The 18,902-nt window shown below is 46.6% G+C and overlaps 2 protein-coding genes across 2 annotated transcripts in view; one reads left to right on the forward strand and one right to left on the reverse strand.

Moving 5' to 3' along the window:
- Positions 1 to 12,594, reverse strand: part of gpalpp1 (GPALPP motifs containing 1) — a 68,323-nt gene extending 55,729 nt beyond the window's left edge. The window contains exon 1 of the mRNA XM_063051159.1: positions 12,291 to 12,594. Within this exon, the coding sequence (XP_062907229.1) occupies positions 12,291 to 12,432 (142 nt within the window). The 5' untranslated portion in view covers positions 12,433 to 12,594. The remainder of the gene's footprint in view (positions 1 to 12,290) is intronic.
- Positions 12,595 to 12,726: 132 nt separating this feature from the next.
- Positions 12,727 to 18,902, forward strand: part of nufip1 (nuclear FMR1 interacting protein 1) — a 59,265-nt gene continuing 53,089 nt past the window's right edge. Inside the window, exons 1-2 of the mRNA XM_063051158.1 lie at positions 12,727 to 13,288; positions 17,595 to 17,689. Coding sequence (XP_062907228.1) covers positions 13,036 to 13,288; positions 17,595 to 17,689 — 348 coding nt within the window. The 5' untranslated portion in view covers positions 12,727 to 13,035. The remainder of the gene's footprint in view (positions 13,289 to 17,594; positions 17,690 to 18,902) is intronic.

Genomic DNA, 18,902 nt, shown 5'->3' on the forward strand with positions numbered 1-18,902 from the left:
TGGACTCGGAGGTATAGAGTGATGCATTGAAGGTCGGGGGGGGGGGGGGAGTGATCTGGAAATCTTACCCAATTGGCAGTCATATTCTCTGATAACAGTCCAGATTTGATCACTGAAAGATTAAACTGTAAACAAGACAACCCTGAACGTTTGAAAGTATTACTATCTTCCTGAATGAGAGCAATCTCACCGTGGCCCTGTTGTATAGGAGACACCCTGGCAGGGGGAGTAAAAGAATGTTACAGTTGTGTCCAAGAGTCTGCCTGCTGTTAAAGTAAAGGTTGTCTCAAAGTTGGGAAAGTACCTGAGAGGGAAGATGCAGATTTTGCAATCGATATTAAAACCAACTCCAGAGTTTAAACGAAGAAAAGGCCTCTGCTGACAGGTACAAACTAAAGTCCATGGCTCCACAGATCACGATTTCTATATTGCCAGGTCAAGTGTGTGTAGCACAAGATCACCTGAGTGAAGTCGGAGAGCTGATCTGACGTAGAGTTACAGACAGGGCTTTAAACTTGAAGTTGCCGGGTGCAGGTGGGGCTTCAGAATTTTGTACGGTTATAAAGACAAAATTCAAAGCCACCAACCAGCACAGCAACTTAAGAATTGATGAATGAAATGTATCAGAAAGGGACAGACTGTATGATGACAAAAGTGCATCAATAAATAAGGTTCTGACAGAAAAAAAGATAAATTAAAAGTCATGTTTATTTTATCAGAATACACAATCTGTTTGCAACAAGAGAGAGAAAATAATCCCACAAATAAGATAAGCATTTGTTTTTATTCGTGTCAGCACTTATTATTTCTGAAATGCCCCTCAGTTGGTCATCTCCTTGAAGCTAGCCAGGGGTGATTTCATACCACACTGCAAACCTCAGGACTGAAGCAGAGCTGTCTGAAGAGAAAGAATCCTCTGCGAGGTGCAGTCAAGTGGGCATTGCCAGTGGCCTTTCTGGGGAAGGTGCTGTTTAGGTGGGAGTTCGAGATTTCGAGACGAACTGTAATATATTTTGAAGAAAGGGTGATGTGGAACTTGGCAGGGAGTATGTAACTTGGAGAATATAAAATTAAAACAGGACCAGAGCCAATTCAAACCTGAGTAAAGTCAGTATCATTTTTTCCAAACATGACTGGAAGGCACTTGTAGAATATAGCGCCTAGATACTAAATTGTATCCAAACTAGGAAAGGCCGTTGCAGTGCAGGGGAAGTCCCTTATCCATTTCCTGTGGACAGACGTCACCACCACATGATGACACCTGGAAATACACTCCCTAATACCAGGCAACATTCCCATACAGCCCCGTGGGGTGGGTACTGCTCGGACTCTGGCACTCAGGTTTCAATGGCCTGGGAGAAAGGTATATACAAAGTATCTGCCAGGCGACTGGGACAATAGAGAGCCACTGGATGATAGTCATTAAGGCAGCTCACACTGCTCTTCGTGTTACTTGTCATCTGTAATTAGTAATTTGGTTGAGAATGTACAGGGTATGGTTGCAGAGCAAGTTTGCAGCAAGTAAGATCAAAATTACTTTTTTTTGAAAGACAGTAAGTATAAACACTCCCCTCTGTTTCCTTGTCCCCAATCAGCCCAGTCTTCCCTCTCATCCCCATACTGGGCATAAGTTCAGGGTGAAAGGTGAAATATTTGAGGGGAATCTGAAGGGGAATTCTTCACTCAGAGGGATCTGAGAGTGTGGAATGAGCTGCCAGTGGAAGTGGTGGATGTGGGTTCAATTTAGACACTAAAGAGAAATTTGGGTGATGACATCATTGGAGGTGTATGGAGGCTACGGTGCAGGTAGCTGGAACTAGGCAGTAAAAACAAAAACATGTCAGCATTGACTAGAAGGGCCGAAAGGCCTGTTTCAGTGCTGCTGGACTCTTTGACTCTGTGACCCTAATATAGAACCTCACCACCCAAGCTCTGCAAGAACAGCCCAACAATGCAGGCAATAGTACAGACCACGGTTTGTTACCACGTTCAGAGCCGGTGTGGCTCTGTTGGGAAGGCTCCCAAGATCCAGCATTCTGCCCGTATCCCTTCTCTCACAAAGTTCATGAGGTACAGGAAGGCTGGCAGACCCTGGCAATGCCCACTTGGCTGCATCTTGCAGAGGATTCTTACTCTTCAGTCAGCTCTGCTTTAGGCCTAATGTTACCAGCATCAATCATCACTCGGAGGTGCTGGCGTTTCACTGCCTAGCTCCATGTGTCATTTTCTTTGACACACACCAGTTCACTGATTCAATGCCAGAGGACCGTTCCGCTCTATGGACACAGTGCAGGGCCATGTTCTGTGCAAGCACCAGGTTGGCTTGCAGGTGATCTTCTCAATTCAGTAAGAGATAGGAGGTGAGTGTGTCCGTTCAATTCAAGCTTGTGGTTCTGGTCGCCTTACTATAGGAAGGATGTGGAAGCATTGGAAAGGGTACAGAGGAGATTTATCAGGATGCTGCCTGGTTTAGAGAGTATGCATTATGATCAGAGATTAAGGGAGCTTGGGCTTTACTCTTTGGAGAGAAGGAGGATGAGAGGAGACATGATAGAGGTGTACAAGATAATAAGAGGAATAGATAGAGTGGATAGCCAGCGCCTCTTCCCCAGGGCACCACTGCTCAATACAAGAGGCCATGGCTTTAAGGTAAGGGGTGGGAAGTTCAAGGGGGATATTAGAGGAAGGTTTTTTACTCAGAGAGTGGTTGGTGCGTGGAATGCACTGCCTGAGTCAGTGGTGGAGGCAGATACACTCCTGAAGTTTAAGAGACTACTAGACAGGTATATGGAGGAATTTAAGGTGGGGGGTTATATGGGAGAGAGGGTTTGAGGGTCGGCACAACATTGTGGGCCGAAGGGCCTGTACTGTGCTGTACTATTCTATGTTCTATGCTTTATTTTAATTCATTTTTTGTTTACAAAGACTCAATATTTTGGAATGAAGTTAAACAACATAAACCCACTTACAAATTACTATCCGAGTATCATCCAGAAACATACTATCACTTTCATAGCTGATCAGAATCTCTCATGTTGTCAGGTTCTGGCAGCTATGCTCGACTTCTCATGTATCTGCTGCTTTTGAATTTGATGGTAAAGGTCATATATATATAGAAGATTCTGTCAGAGTAATTGTGTTCTGTACTGGCGCACACTGCACTGATGGCGAAGGGAATAAGCATTTAGGATAGCAGATGAGATGGCAGTCAAGCGAGTCGTTTTGTCACGGATAATGTCAATCTTCTTGAGTAGAGAGTCATCACACTTTTGACTCGTGCCTTATAGGTAGTGGAAAGAGTCTGGGGTGTCAGTACATAGTGACAGGGTATTCAGCTGTTATAGCCACAGCATTTATGTAGCTGGTCCTGTTCAGCTTCTGCTCAACGGTGACTTTTCTCCATCTGTAGCCCACCACCCCAACACGCCCAATCCCCCTTGCTCTGGGACGTCAATGGTGAGGGACATGGCAGTGGCAGTGTTATTGAAAGCTGTTTCGATGGTTAGCCTCTGTATTGTTGAAGACTGTCAATGGACAAATGTTTCTTGTCAATTATCAGATTTTGTCTCAATGTCCAAGCACGGACAGCAAAGTTTAGAGATACGGGTCGGACACAGCTCTGGTCAGCACAGAAGAGTTAGCCTGTTTCCATGCAGTAGAACTCTGAAAGTCTTGTTGTTTGCAAGGACAAGGGCATACCCCACAGGAGGGTGAGATACATGCTGAATCACAAAGTTACAGATCGTGAAGAAATTCATTTCAACTGACGCTGATGATTCGCGGCACCTCACCAATGCCCAATTTTAAGCTCCCAGGGCTAATCTAAATCTAAAGCAACACACACACAAAGTGCTGGAGGAACTCAGCAGGTCAGGCAGCATCTATGGAAATGAATAAACAGTGGACGTTTTGGGCTGAGAAGGGGGAAGACACCAGAATAAAAAGGTGGGGAGAGAGGAAGGAGGGTAGCTAGAAGGTCATAGGTGAAGCCAAGTGGGTAGGAAAGGTAAAGGGCTGGAGATGAGGGAACCTGATAAGAGAGGAGTGGACCATAGGAGAAAGGGACCTGTGGGAGATGATAGGCAGGTGAGAAGAGTTAGGAATAGAGGAAGGGGGCGATTTTTATTGGAAGGAGAAATCAATATTCATGCCATCAGGCTGAGGGATAGATTCTAATTCTATCCCACAGCACATGGAGGTGTTGTCCATGATGCCTCCCCCCCAGGTGTGAAGGAAGAACTTTGTCTTCACAACAACAGTGCTGTGGTTACTCTGACCATACTCTCACATCTGCAACAGGCCCCCTGGCAAGAGTAAGGTGTGACCAAAACCTGGCGTGAACATAGTCAGACATTATGTTTTGATGCAGATTCTAAACATTAGCTGTTTCTTTCCATAGGTGACATCTCACCTATTCAGTTTTTCCAACTTTTTGTGTTTTATTTATTTTTTTAAATTTTCACGACCACTACATTCTTCAGTTCTCAGTCACTGGTGCTGTACTCTTAGTAGTGAATGTTAAAAGTTCCCAGTACATTGTACTCTTACTATTTTCAACGCTTATCTTATTATTCAACATAATTCACCAGAAGAGAGATGAAAGATTATTGTAGGTCATTCAACAAGAGATTTCCTTCTGATTCAATGCCATGAAGTTTTCCATGGGAGTGGTGGGAGTGGCAGTGAGTGGGGCGGGGAGGAAGAGTCTGAAGTCCCTCTGGAAAACAGTAGTTTATTCCGAAGCAGCGAATGTGAGAGTGGCATTGGAGACATTTGAAACCAGCAAATCACGTCAGATTTTACTTGAGCCAATAAAACGAAGTGAGGTGTAAGTGGAGCGGCCATTGTTGGAGCGGGCCAGTGTTAGAGTAGTCAAGCTTTGGCTCGACGGGCTGCAGGAAGAACAGGCGGAGGCTAAGGGTGTCGAGCCATTTGTTTTTGATTTTGAAACTTGAAAAGTTGGTGCCAAAAGTTTAACAATCTGTGACTAGGTGACCTAGGCAAGTGCAAAACTGAAAGGGTTCAGAAAGAAGGCACAGGTAAGAGCAAGTAAGCTGTATTTTTAGTCCTTAGTTCAGTGATGGTTTAGGTAGTGGGATGCTCCTCCTGTGAGACGTGGGATTGCAGAGGACCTAACAGTGCCCTGAAGACATCTGCAGGAACTGCACCCAACTTCAGCTCCTGGCTGACAAGGTCAGGGAGCTGGAGCTGGAGCTGGAGCTGGATGCACTCGGGACCATCCGGGAGGCTGAAAACCTCACAGATGAGACTTTTACTGAGGTTGTCACACCCAGAGCGTAGGCTTCAGACAGTAGATGCCTGACCACCAGGAGAAGCAAGGGGATAAGCAGTCAGTGCAGGGTTCCCCTGTGGCCATCCCCCTCAGCAACAGTAACCTTTGGATACTGCTGGGGGATTGCCTAGCAGGACACAGTAGTAGCAGCCAGTTAAGTGGCACTGTACCCGGCACTGAGGCTCAGCAGAAAAAGGTAAAGTCAGCCAGAGCAATAGTGATAGGAAACTTAGTTAGGGGGATAGACAGGAGATTCTGAGGCCACAAAAGAGACACCAGGATGTCTCAGGCCAGCTACAGGATATTCTCAAGGGGGAGGGTGAACAGCCAGAGGTCGCAGTGCGCATTAGCACCAATGACATGGGCAGAGAGGGGGAAGAGGTCCTGCACAGTGAGTATAGGGAGTTGGGAAGAGCGGGACCACCAAGGTAATAATCTCTGGATTACTCCCAATGCCAAAGGCTAGTCAGGACAGGAATACATGATAGTATCCCTTAGGAGGCAGTGATCATAACATGATTGAGTTCACTGTGAAATTAGAAAAAGAGAAGCCGAAATCTGATGTGTCAGTATTTCAGTGGAGTAAAGGAAATTACAGTGGCATGAGAGAGGAACTGGCCAAAGTTGACTGGAAAGGGACACTGGCGGGAAAGACAGCAGAGCAGCAGTGGCTGGAGTTTATGCGAGAAATGAGGAAGGTGCAAGACAGGTATATTCCAAAAAAGAAGAAATTTTCAAGTGGAAGAAGGATGCAACCGTGGTTGACAAGAGAAGTCAAAGCCAAAGTTAAAGCAAAAAATTAGTGGGAAGACAGAGGATTGAGAAGTTTTAAAAACCTTACAAAAGGAAACAAGAAGATCATTAAGAGAGAAAAGATTAACTATGAAAGGAAGCTAGCAAATAATATCAAAGAAGATACTAAAAGCTTTTTCAGTTATATAAAGGGTAAAAGACAGGTGACAGTAGATATAGGACCGATAGAAAATGATGCTGGAGAAATTGTAATGGGAGATAAGGAGATGGCAGAGGAACTGAATGAGTATTTTGCATCAGTCTTCACTGAGGAAGACATCAGCAGTAGACCGGACACTCAAGGGTGGCAGGGAAGAGAAGTGTGCGGTCACCATTACAACAGAGAAAGTACTCAGGGAGCTGAATAGTCTAAAGGTAGATAAATCTCCTGGACCAGATGGAATGCACCCTTGTGTTCTGAAGGAAGTAGCTGTGGAAATTGCGGAGGCATTAGCAATGATCTTTCAAAAGTCGATAGATTCTGGCATGGTTCCGGAAGACTGGAAGATTGCAAATGTCACTCCGTTATTTAAGAAGGGGGCAAGGAAGCAAAAAGGAAATTATAGACCTGTTAGCTTGACATCGGTGGTTGGGAAGTTGTTGGAGTCGATTGTCAAGGATGAGGTTACAGAGTACCTGGAGGCATATGACAAGATAGGCAGAACTCAGCATGGATTCCTTAAAGGAAAATCCTGCCTGACAAACCTATTACAATTTTTTGAGGAAATTACCAGTAGGCTAGACAAGGGAGATGCAGTGGATGTTGTATATTTGGATTTTCAGAAGGCCTTTGACAAGGTGCCACACATGAGGCTACTTAACAAGATAAGAGCCCATGGAATTACGGGAAAATTACATACGTGGATAGAGCGTTGGCTGATTGGCAGGAAACAGAGAGTGGGAATAAAGGGATCCTATTCTGGTTGGCTGCCGGTTACCAGTGGTGTTCCACAGGGATCAGTGTTGGGGCCGCCTCTTTTTACATTGTACATCAACGATTTGGATTATGGAATAGATGGTTTGCTGACGATATGAAGATAGGTGGAGGGGCCGGTAGTGCTGAGGAAACAGAGAGTCTGCAGAGAGACTTGGATAGATTGGAAGAATGGGCAGAGAAGTGGCAAATGAAGTACAATGTTGGAAAGTGTATGGTTATGCACTTTGGCAGAAAAAATAAACGGCAAGACTATTATTTTAATGGGGAAAGAATTCAAAGTTCTGAGATGCAACGGGATTTGGGAATCCTCGTACAGGATACCCTTAAAATTAACCTCCAGGTTGAGTCGGTAGTGAAGAAGGCGAATGCAATGTTGGCATTCATTTCTACAGGAGTAGAGTATAGGAGCAGGGATGTGATGTTGAGGCCCTATAAGGCGCTGGTGAGACCTCACTTGGAGTATTGTGTGCAGTTTTGGTCTCCTTATTTAAGAAAGGATGTGCTGACATTGGAGAGGGTACAGAGAAGATTCACTAGAATGATTCCGGGAATGAGAGGGTTAACATATGAGGAACGTTTGTCCGCTCTTGGACTGTATTCCTTGGAGTTTAGAAGAATGAGAGGAGACCTCATAGAAACATTTCGAATGTTGAAAGGCATGGACAGAGTGGATGTGGCAAAGTTGTTTCCCATGATGGGGGAGTCTAGTACGAGAGGGCATGACCTAAGGATTGAAGGGCACCCTTTCAGAACAGAAATGCGAAGAAGTTTTTTTAGTCAGAGGGTGGTGAATCTATGGAATTTGTTGCCACAGGCAGCAGTGGAGGCCAAGTCATTGGGTGTATTTAAGGCAGAGATTGATAGGTATCTGAGTAGCCAGGGCATCAAAGGATATGGTGAGAAGGCGGGGGGAGTGGGACTAAATAGGAGAATGGATCAGCTCATGATAAAATGGCGGAGCAGACTCAATGGGCTGAATGGCCGACTTCTGCTCCTTTGTCTTATGGTCTTACAGATGAATGAGTGGCTGTGGATTGGTGCAGGGCACAGGGTTTCAGGTTCTTGGATCATTGGAACCTCTTCTGTGGCAGGGGTGACCTGTACAAGAAGGATGGGTTGCACCTAAACTTGAGGGGAATCAATATCCAGGCTGGGAGATTCACTAGTGCTACTCAGAACAGGTTAAACTAGTTTGGCAGGGGGGTGGGAACAACAGCACCAGCTCAGAAAGTGGGGGGATGGAGGAGAAGGTAAAAACAGGCTGGAGCAAAGTAATGGTTACGATGGGACGGAGAGTTTGAAGTGTGTGTATTTAATGCTGGGAGTATTATAGATAAAAGTGAAGAACCTAGAGCATGGAACTCTGATGTTGTGGCCACTACAGGGACTTTGTTGGGAGAGAGACAGGAATGGGCACTTAATGTTCCAGAGTTTTGATTTTTCAGAAAATATAGAGAGGGAGGTAAAAGTGCACTACTAATCAGGAACTGCACTCTAGGGGACATAATGGAGGCTCGTCCACTTGTCCATCAGGAAGCTGCAGACTGACCACTCCTCACTGCACGTAAATGGATCCTCCATGGAGAGAGTTAGGCACACCAAGTGTCTGGGAGTGCACCTGGGCAACACCACCTCCGTAGTGAAGAAAGCACAGTAGTGTCTCGACTTCCTGAGGAGATTAAGGCAAGCTAGACTCCTGCCTCCCCCCACCCCCACTGAAAGTGTCCTGACTAGCTGCATCACCGTCTGGTTTGGGAATTGCAAGGCATCTGACCGACAAAGGATTGCGAGGACGGCTGAGAGGATTATCGGGGTCTCTTTTCCACGCATCTGAGATATTTACCAGGAGAGCTGCTCACACAGGGCCCTTCGCATTGTCAGTGATCCCTGCCATCCATCCAACAATCAATCTCTTTGAACCCCCCTGCCCCATCACCATCAGACAGGAGGTACAGTAGCATCAGGACAAGGACTGTTAGATTAGGAAACAGCTTCTTCCCCCAGGCCGTGAGCCTACTGAACTCCCAGCCACTGCCCAGGTCTCACCACCTACCAAGTGTTATACTCTTTACTCTTTAACTTGTGTCATAAATGCACCTTTTTAAAAATTTATTTGGGGTAACATTCTGCTGTGTGTGAGTGATATGTACTGTGTCGTGCACCCTGATCCGGAGGAACGTTGTTCATTTAGTGGTATAACTGCATACAGTTGAAATGACAATATATTTGTCTGGAAGTCAACATTGAACACCTTCAGTGCTACACTTTACTGCCTATACTGTAACTGCAGCACCATCTCTGCTGGATTTGTCGTTACGGTGCAATAGGACACACAGGGATTGAGTGAATGAGTCTGGTGCAGTTTCTGTGAGACAGGCTTCAGCAAGCAACTTTAAGGCAGCTTTTCCAACTCAAAGACACCAGCCTAAATTGGTTGCCACTGACTTTGCTGTGTGCCAATCCAATCTTAGTGTTTATATCAGATTATCAGATCATGTGTTCAGTGTTATCCTTTATCCTAGAAGTGTTTCAGGTGGGTTACTACTGAAATGGCTTGCTCAGCTACTTAAATTCATTAACTATTTTGTATGGGTCTGGATTGAGTAAGGACTGCAGAGCTTTCGCAGATGGACTCCCATGAGCCAGGTCGCCTTTTCATGATTATCTGGATTACTTAAAAAAGAAATTTTAAATTCCACAGCCGCCATAACCATTGTGCCACAACTGTAGCACCACAGGCATGATCTAAAGGTTATCATGGGTACATGATGACAAAGGCTAGGAATTAAATATTCGGAAACCTCCAAATGCCACAAGTCCAACACAGGAGGAGGCAGAGCTGTAGGGTTTAGAAACAGTGACAATTATGGAATGGTGACAATATTGACATTAGGATGGTACACTGAAAGGGAATCCGTCGATGGTCGTGCTCCAACGCATTTGCAGCCCTTCCCCTGTGCGGTGGCTGGGGTTGCGGTTCTGGTGACTTACTGTCACTGAGCTCCCATGCCACACGGTAAGAACGTTTAGGGCAGTGAGTGGGATAGTATCAAGCTCCTTAAGTTCTGGGATACACACTCATCAGGGCAAGTGGATGAAATTCCAGGGGACTCCTGATCTGTGCATTGCAGATGGTGGAAATGATTCTTGTATCTGGAGATGAGTTACCCAACGTCCATTTCATGGTGGTAATGGTAATGCCAATGACACTGAAGGATCGTTGGTCTGACTCTCCCCTGATGGAGGCAGTCATTGCCTGCCGAGCCCGTCCATGCTGCAATGCTGTCGGGTCCTGCTGCTTCACGTGCTGGGGACTGTGAATGGAGCTGGACCTCGTGCAGCAACTCATCTTGCCTTTACCACTCATGCATGGGCTGATGCTCCGGTTTCCTTGCATGCAGGTATGTATGGTCAGGGTCATTTGCTGGGGTGTTACAAATGTAAATGAGCACTGTTTAATCATCAGTGAACATCCCCATTTCTGACCTTCACTCCACTGATGAGCTAGAACAGCAGATCAGAAGCACAGGAGATTCTGCAGAGCCACACACACAAAATGCTGGAGGAACTCAGCAGGCCAGGAAGCATCTCTGGGAGTGAATACACTTGACATTTCGGGACTGGAAAGGCATGGGGAAGATGGGGCTGAAGGAATAAGGGGGTAAAGCAAAAAGCAGGGAGGTGAGGGGCTAAAGAAGGAGAGTTGACCATGAGAGAAAGGGAGGAGGAGGGGCATCAGGGTGATAGGCAGGCGAGGTAACGGGAGGGCCAGAGTGAGGAATTGAAAATCGGGCAGGGGAGGGGAGAAATGACCGAAGTTAGAGAACCTGAGATTCACACCATCAGGCTGGAGGCTACCCAGAGGGAATACGAGGTGTTGCTCCTCATCCTGGCAGTAGAGGAGGCCAAGGACAGACCTGCTGGAATGGGAATTGAAATGGCTGGCTAGTGACACAGTTGGTTAAGCAGGGTTAACCAATACTGACTGGTCCCACTACCCAGCGTAAGGGCTCCTTTATTGATATCATGTGATTATCCTCAAATGGAAGATAACAAGTGCCAAGGACAACATGGTTTAAAAAGAGGATCAGAAGCCACAACAGTGGCGGGGAAGGGAGGTGCTCGTGATTGTGGATGGAACGTGTAGTGAGATCAGAACTCACTTCTTTCATGGGTGGTGGAAATAAACCCATCAGGCAGGAAATGGATAACCAGGCAAGATAAAATTAATTGATATGGAAATGGTATCCCAAGGGTTTGGCTAGACTCAGGGAGGCGAATGAAATCCCTCTGTGCTGTGACGGTGCGACAAGTCCAGTGTGTCATAGTTCAACAACGTCAGTTTATTAAATGGGTACGAGAGATGACTGTGATAAAATAGCCTGAGATGTTTCAGACAAAATTAAGTAAAACATTACTTGCACCCATACAATCTATAATCAGTAGATTATTCCATAACAGTAGTTCTCCAGTTGAGGTATTAGTAAGACATAATGTTATTTGGTGTCTTAGATAGTAATAATTTCAAGTGTTACCTGGAAAATTTTCCTGTTACATTGTGCGAACACTGAACCGAAGTTCCACAAAGCGTTATCAAGGACAAAGATGACCAAAGTACCAAAGAAATACCTCAGCACTACAATGACCCCTCGTCAGTAGTACCTTGTGAAGTACTGAGTATTCCAAAATAGACAAGGATGAAGAAGGCCATTTTTGCCTCCTCATTGAGCCAAGTGACAAAAAAATCAACATACCAACAAGTCAACTTCCAGTGTCCAACTGCTTCGAAAATAAAACCAGTTTCAGCATCTTTCCACATAGTATACAGCATTTATTTTCCACAACTGTCACTCTCCCACCCTTCTGATGACACTTGCTCAAAATAAAAAGCAAAATTGAATTGAGGAGTCGAAAGGCCATAACATCACCCAGCCCCACCTCGAGTGGAAATGTCCTTTCCTCATCCACGTTAACAGCATCTGGTGGGTCTCATTGAGACCGACCCCCTCCACACACACATCATACGTACACAAACACCACGCACACTCACACAGTACACACACATCATGTACACTCACATGTAGTACACACATATAGTACGTAAACACACACACACCATACACACATCACAGTACACACACATCACATACACAGTACACACACAATCATACACAGTACACATACAATCGCACACAATACACACACATCATATACACACACACAGCTTATCTCATGAAAGTGCACTGGCCAGACCCCCGGCGCACGTACCTGTGTCATCGAGCTCCGCCCTCGGCCGGCGCCGGTGGTCGGGGTCGGGGTCGGGGTCGGGGTCGGGCTGCGGGTGCTGCCCCCGCGCCCTGTAGCCGGGCGGCAGAGCGGGTCCGATGAGCGGCGCGCTCTCCTCAGACATGACAGGCCGCAGGCCGACTCGATGTCGTCACCAACCGCCAGACAGTTCACTTTGCAACAGGCATGTTGTCCATCCGCCTGTCCTGTGGGGTCGGATCACCCGGACGGGGAGTGACGCCCGTTCTCCGGATAACGAGGCCCAGGTACCAGGTGGGAGGGGGGAGGTCCGTCTCTGGTCCTCCCGCTAGAGCGCCCCCAGTGCTCGGAGAACAGGGGTGGTACAGCCGGACGGCGAATGACGTATAAAGCGAGCGCCAGCATACAGAGATCATTCCGATAGGAGGACGGGGAATTACGTATAAAGTAAGCGCCAGCATGTAGTGATTGTTCGGCCGGCTGACGGAGAATCACAAACAATAGAGAATCTGCAGCTGCCGGAAATCCAATCAACACACACAAAACGCTGGAAGAACTCAGCAGGCCAGCCAGCATCTGTGGGGAAAAAAAAAGCACAATCGACGTTTCGGACCGAGACGCGTCTTTTGATGCTGTTGAGTTCCTCCAGCATTTGGTGGGCGGGAAATGAAACATAACAAAAAGCGCCGGCGAGTCGTCATCATTCAGTGCGGGGAATGACGTATAAAGCGAGCGCCGGCATGTGGTGATGGTTCAGCGCGGCGGCGCCTTCTCTGGGGAAATGCAGCAGTCTGGATTTTACCCGCCGCCCGTTTTCAGTCCACCGTCTTCCGTCCTGCGGCCTCCGGTTTTCTCTTTGCAGCAGCAGTGCCCTCCTGTCTGGGATGGGGGAGCTATGGCGGGCCCGAGGTTCGGGCCGTCCTGGGGAGTCGGGGCCGGGGCCGGGGCCGGCTACCGTCACTCCTCCTGGTTGAACGCCGGCCGCGGCGGCCAGTTTCAGGGTAAACGGATTCTCCTGTCGCGTTAGTTAGTTAGTCTGATCTCAGGGTAATGGAGGCAGATGATAAAACAGACTGAAGTCAGCACGGTTTCCTCCAGGGAAAATCCTTTGAGACAATGATGGGCAAAGGAGAGCGGGCGGATGTCGTTCACTTAGATTTTCAGAAGGCCTTTGACAAGGTGTCATACATAAGGTTTCACAGGAAAGATACCAGCATGGATAGAAATTGGCTGACTGGCAGGCGGTGAAGAGTGGGAATAAAGGGGCCATGTCAGGTTGGCTCCTGGTGACTAGTGGTGTTCCACAGGGGTCGGTGTCAGAAATGCTTTTTTTAATGCTCATTGTCAATGATTTGGATGGTGGAATTGATGGTTTTGGACATGTGTGGAGTTTGTTAGGTACTTGAACAGTGAGGGTGTGAAAGGTTACGCGTAGCGGGGTGGGGGTGGGTGAGAGGTTTAATAAGTCAGTCAGAATGGAACGGCAAAGAAATCTCAATGGACTGAGTGGCCTAATTCTGCCTCTGTGTCTTATGGCATAAACCTTGGTATTTAAAAAAAAAGCAACTTGCTGATTGGGGCCCATGATGCACAATGTCCGACTATTGAAGACTGATAAAAAAACAGCTTGCAGAGATTTAAAAAGAAAAATTGCAATTAGTTTTCAGCGTGCATTGACTGAAATCCACTGTGTGTTGTGTGTGTTTAAAGGGCTTGGGCTAAAATCAAGATGCACTGTTGGAGAGAATTTCAGTGTTAATCAGAAGTTGTTTCCAAGATGAGTAATAATTGTTAGAAGTCACGGGAGGTTAATCATGTGTTGGAATTGTATATAGATGATCTGTATGCAATTAGGGCTGGTATTTATTCTTCATGGTCTGTTCGTGACTCCTCAAATTGCTTGCAGTTAGAATCAGATTCATTAAACAAGATAGCTGATGTAATTTCCTGTACACGAGAGTAAAGGAGAATGAAATAGTTGCTACTCAACATCTGATGCAGCATAGTCATGAAAGATAGCGCCCAATAATAAAGGGGAGGGGAACGTTGACTCAGACCATGAGAGGCCTGCGTCGGGCATTTTCATGCCTTACAAGGCGCAGATTGGAAGTCTGTGTGGGGCACCACACCTCTCACAGGCTAGAGCAATGTGTGGTTAAGTGCCTTGTTCAAGGGCACAAACATGTTGCCACAGCTGAGGCTCGAACTAGCAACCTTGAGATCACTGGACGAACGCCTTAACACTTGGCCATGTACCCACACGTAATAATAAAATAAACACAATAATGATAGATGCATGAAATTGATTGTATGTCACTAAAGTGACGTTAGGCTGTACACAAGGTGACTGATGGGAATAATCAAGTAGTGGTTGATGGAGGTGTTGATAGGGCTTACTGCTTGGAGAAAGGAACTGTTTGAGTCTGGTGTGGATGCTATGTAGCCTCCCTGATGGGAGTGGGACAAACTGTCCCTGAGCAGGGTGGGTGTGATCCTTTGCAATGTTACTGGCCTGTCTGTGTGTGTGTACAGTATGTCATAGATGGTGGATTGGCTGTTACCGGGGAAGTGTTAGGCACCTTTGACTGCCCATTGTCGAGCCTTCCTGTCCACTGCAGTGAGGTTTCAGTGTTAAGCATGTTGTAGCTCGTCAGGAGCTACACGAGCTGTACACGGGAGCTACACGAGCTGTACACGGGAGCTACACGAGCTGTACACGAGATATACAAACTCCAGCTCTCTTCAGCTTCCTCACAGAGTTGTTGGAGAACTTTTCTGACTGTATAGGACAGGGGTAGGCAACCTTAAGCACAAATGATTTTCTAGCATGTGTTATTCATTAATTTGAGGCAAAACATAACTAGATGTATTTAAATGGATAATTCCCAGATTTCAAGTTTTTAATGGCATTTATCTGGCCCACCGTCTGCTCATTAATACGCGATCCGGCCCACAGAAGCAAAAAGGTTGCCGACCCCTGGTGTAGGATGTTTGCTGGGACCATGAGAGGCTGGTGCGAGACGGGCAGTCCCAGGAGTTTGAAACTGCTCGCTGCAGTGTCGTCGATGTAAAAGGGTGCGTCTGGTGCGAGTTCTCCTGAAGTTGAAAGCCATCTCCTTTGTCTTGGTAACATCCAAGGAAGGGATTATTTGTCTGGAAGCAGGCCTCAAGCTCTTCCAGTGTCATGTGTTGTGAAATCTGTTGTGCGGCAGCAGGAGCAAAATGACAACAGATAAAGGAGTGACCGGGAACTACAGGCCAATCCACAAAACGCAGGCCCAGAACTTTGGTACAGCCCTCTGACAGCATCGGGGGGGAGAGAGAGACCCTTCGAGCACAGGGACCTTCCCTCAGGAGCAGCGGGGGGGGTGGGGAGAGAGACCATCACGTGCAGACACCTTTGAGAGGTTGGTAGACGGCACTGAACTCTCCCCTCGAAGATTTCAATCTTCCTTGACACTTTAATCATGGACCATTTAGAAATATGAGGGCAGAAGAAAATAAGTTTTCACCAGCAAGCAAGTTCAGCATTCAGCGCTGGAACTTTATAAGCTCAGGTAGACGCATCTGCCGTGTTTCATTCCCTTCTGGGCCGCCCCATCGGGAAGGACGTGGAGGCTTTGCAGAGGGTGCAGTGGATCCAGGATGCTGTGAGGAAAGGTTTTCTCTGGAGCAGTGGAGGCTGGGGGGGGGGGCGGTGGTGGAGTTGACTGTAGTTTCTAAGGTCATAAGAGGGTTGGAGAACTGGTATCTTCATCCCAGGGTCAAAATGTTTAATAATAGAGGGTGTATTTAATGTGGGAGGGGATAGGCTCAAAGGAGATGGGTGGGGCAAGTATTTTGTGTGGAGAGAGGTGGGTGCCTGGAATGTGTGCAAAAGCTTCTTGGATAGGTACATGAATGGAGGGTCTGGATGTTGTGTAGCAGAAGGAATTGGTTCAGTTGGGCATTTAATAACTGGCTTAATTAGTTCTGCACAACAGTGTGGGCTGAAGGGGCTGTTCCTGGGCTATACTGTTCTTTGAAACAAGTTCTGAGTTGTTTACATGGGGTGTGATTTTTAATTGTGACATCCTCACTGTTCCCATAAATATTCAACAAATGGGTATCTATGGGGATTGCTGAGTGGATTTTTAATAAGCAACTATCAAATGCAGCTCACTTTACTATTTATTGATTTCATTTAAATTGCCCGTGGCCGTGTGAAACATCAAGGAATAACCGCTTTCCAGCTCTGGGCTGTGTTACAGAACTCATTTAAACCTTGTCACTGAGTTTTTAAAAAAAAAAACAACAACAACTACAACTCTGGAGATCTAATCCTATCCTGTTCCTTCCTCTGACGTATTGACCCTATTACACGGAGCTTTGTTTTATTTTTTCAATGTATTGAGGTACAGAGCAGGCCCTTCAGTCCTTCGAGCTGCACCGCCCAGCAAACCCCCCCAGTTAACCCTCCTGTCATCACAGGACAGTTTACAGTGACCAATTGACCTACTAACTGGTACATCTTTGGACTGTGGGAGGAACTGGAGCACCCGGAGGAAACCCACACGTTCCATGGGGAGGATGTACAGACTACTTGCGGAGGACCCCAGATTCAACCCCGACTGACCACACTGCACTTCTCACTACCCTACCGGGCAGTTGAATGAAGCTGCACTGCTTTTGGGGCGCAGTTTGAATGTCCTCAGGTTAACTGAGCACAAGAGTCTGCTTTGGCTCATACCAGAGCTGTTTCAGTCTGCAAGAATCCAATTTTTGACATTTTTTAAATGAATTTATGTCGGTATTTATTTGTACTTTGCAGTACCCCACAGGTTTGGAGGTTTGCGTGTCTCAATAACCCGGAGAGCTATAGTGGCTGGAGTCAGGCCTTTATGCTTTGGCCCTTGGTAGGGTCATCCATGCCGAACAGGTCAAAGGGTAGAGGCCAGAATGAGAGTTGTCCACTGATTCTCCAGGTTCGTTGAGGGGTGGGGGGGGGGAGGAGGTTCAGATCAGGGCAACAACCCTGACCGGCCAATAAAAAATCATGGAAACAGCACTGAAGAATCTTCCGACATCTGGATGAGTCAAAGGACAGACAGGTTTTCATTGCTGCTGGAAAGGCCAGTGGCACAAAGGGCAGTGAGGGAGAAGAGAGGAGTTGGTATTTCAACTCTCTACAGATGTAGTCGAATTTGTGTCAGCTTCCAACATTAAAGGTCATTTCTGATGTTAGGTAGTAACTTAAGTTTGTTTATGCAAGACCTAACTTACTTTCTTCTGTTCCCTCTTTCCCCGTTTGTTCATAAATAAAACCAGATAACCTCGGCCAGTTTTGCCAGAAGTGGCCAAGCCAGCAAGCTTCAGCCTACTGGGGCCTAGGAACCAACCAGTCTGACACCAGACAACACCAGGTAATGTCAAATGTGCACGCTTCAACTCCAGTTGCTGCTCCCTGCAGCAGACCGAGATTACGCAGGCGGTTTGTTTTTGTGGCAAGTGATTTCCCGCCCAAGGTCGCAAACACTTGATGCGGGACGTGGTCAGTAAAAACTCTGTAAGCACAGGAAGGGTCGGGAGTGTGTGGAGTTAGACTGGAGTCCAGACTTTGCCGGTAGATGCCAGTTGAACTGTCTGAATTTAATCTCGATTGTCCAGTATTTGTGCTGCTTGGGTCCTGCATTTGGTTTCAAGTGTCGAATTGCTCTGCCTTGGGCAGAGCCCTGTGAGTTTATACTGATTGTGCTTCCTGATCGGTTCAGGGCATCAAAGGATATGACGAGAAGGCAGGTGTCTGGGGTTTGAGTGGGATCCGGGATCAGCCATGATGGAATGGTAGAGCAGACTTGATGGGCTGAATGGCCTGATTCTGTTCCTGTAGTCTATACTGTCTCTTGGGAAGGAGTCAGCCAAGATTGCTCTATTTCATTCCTCAGACCCACACTTTATTTGTCTGGTGCCCATTCTGTTTCCTTGGAGGTTTACACATCCTTTGCGGCAGTGAGTTCCACTTGGTAACTAAAGAGTAAGAACTTTTCCCTCTCTCCTTAACATCTCCTAACAAATTTCAGGTTGGACATCTTTGTTGCCAGGTCCCTGAACCACCTTCTCAAATGGAACAGATTACACCTACCTAAAGCAGACATGACCTTGTACACCTCTACCCTTTCAACCATTTTCTGCTACTGACAGAATAATCACAGCTGCTTCATTCTAGTTTGCTAGCTGCAGTCCTCCATCAATGTCACTGTTTTACTCAGCTTCCCTATTGTGGAATCCAGGAGTGGTGAAACTCTGGGCACAGATTAGTCCCAAGTAAATGGGTAAATCTGGCAAACAAATGTGGGTCATTCCCTTTTGACCTAAGATAATGTTATTTTTCACCTTTGGGGGGGGGAAAAAATAAGAAACTAGAATACAAAAGGAAACATGGATCCATACAAATAGATGATTAAAATATCATGGATCTGTACAGAAAATAATTAAAAGCTTGTGAATATTGGCAAACAGGAAAACAAGTTGGGGGGGGTGGGGGGAGGATCTGCCATGATTGAATGACAGAGCAGACATGATGCTCATTGACCTAATTCTGCTCCTATGTCTTATGGTAAACTTTATTCTCTGGCT

Source organism: Mobula hypostoma, chromosome 6, assembly GCF_963921235.1.
Source record: "Mobula hypostoma chromosome 6, sMobHyp1.1, whole genome shotgun sequence".
Lineage (NCBI taxonomy): Eukaryota > Metazoa > Chordata > Chondrichthyes > Myliobatiformes > Myliobatidae > Mobula > Mobula hypostoma.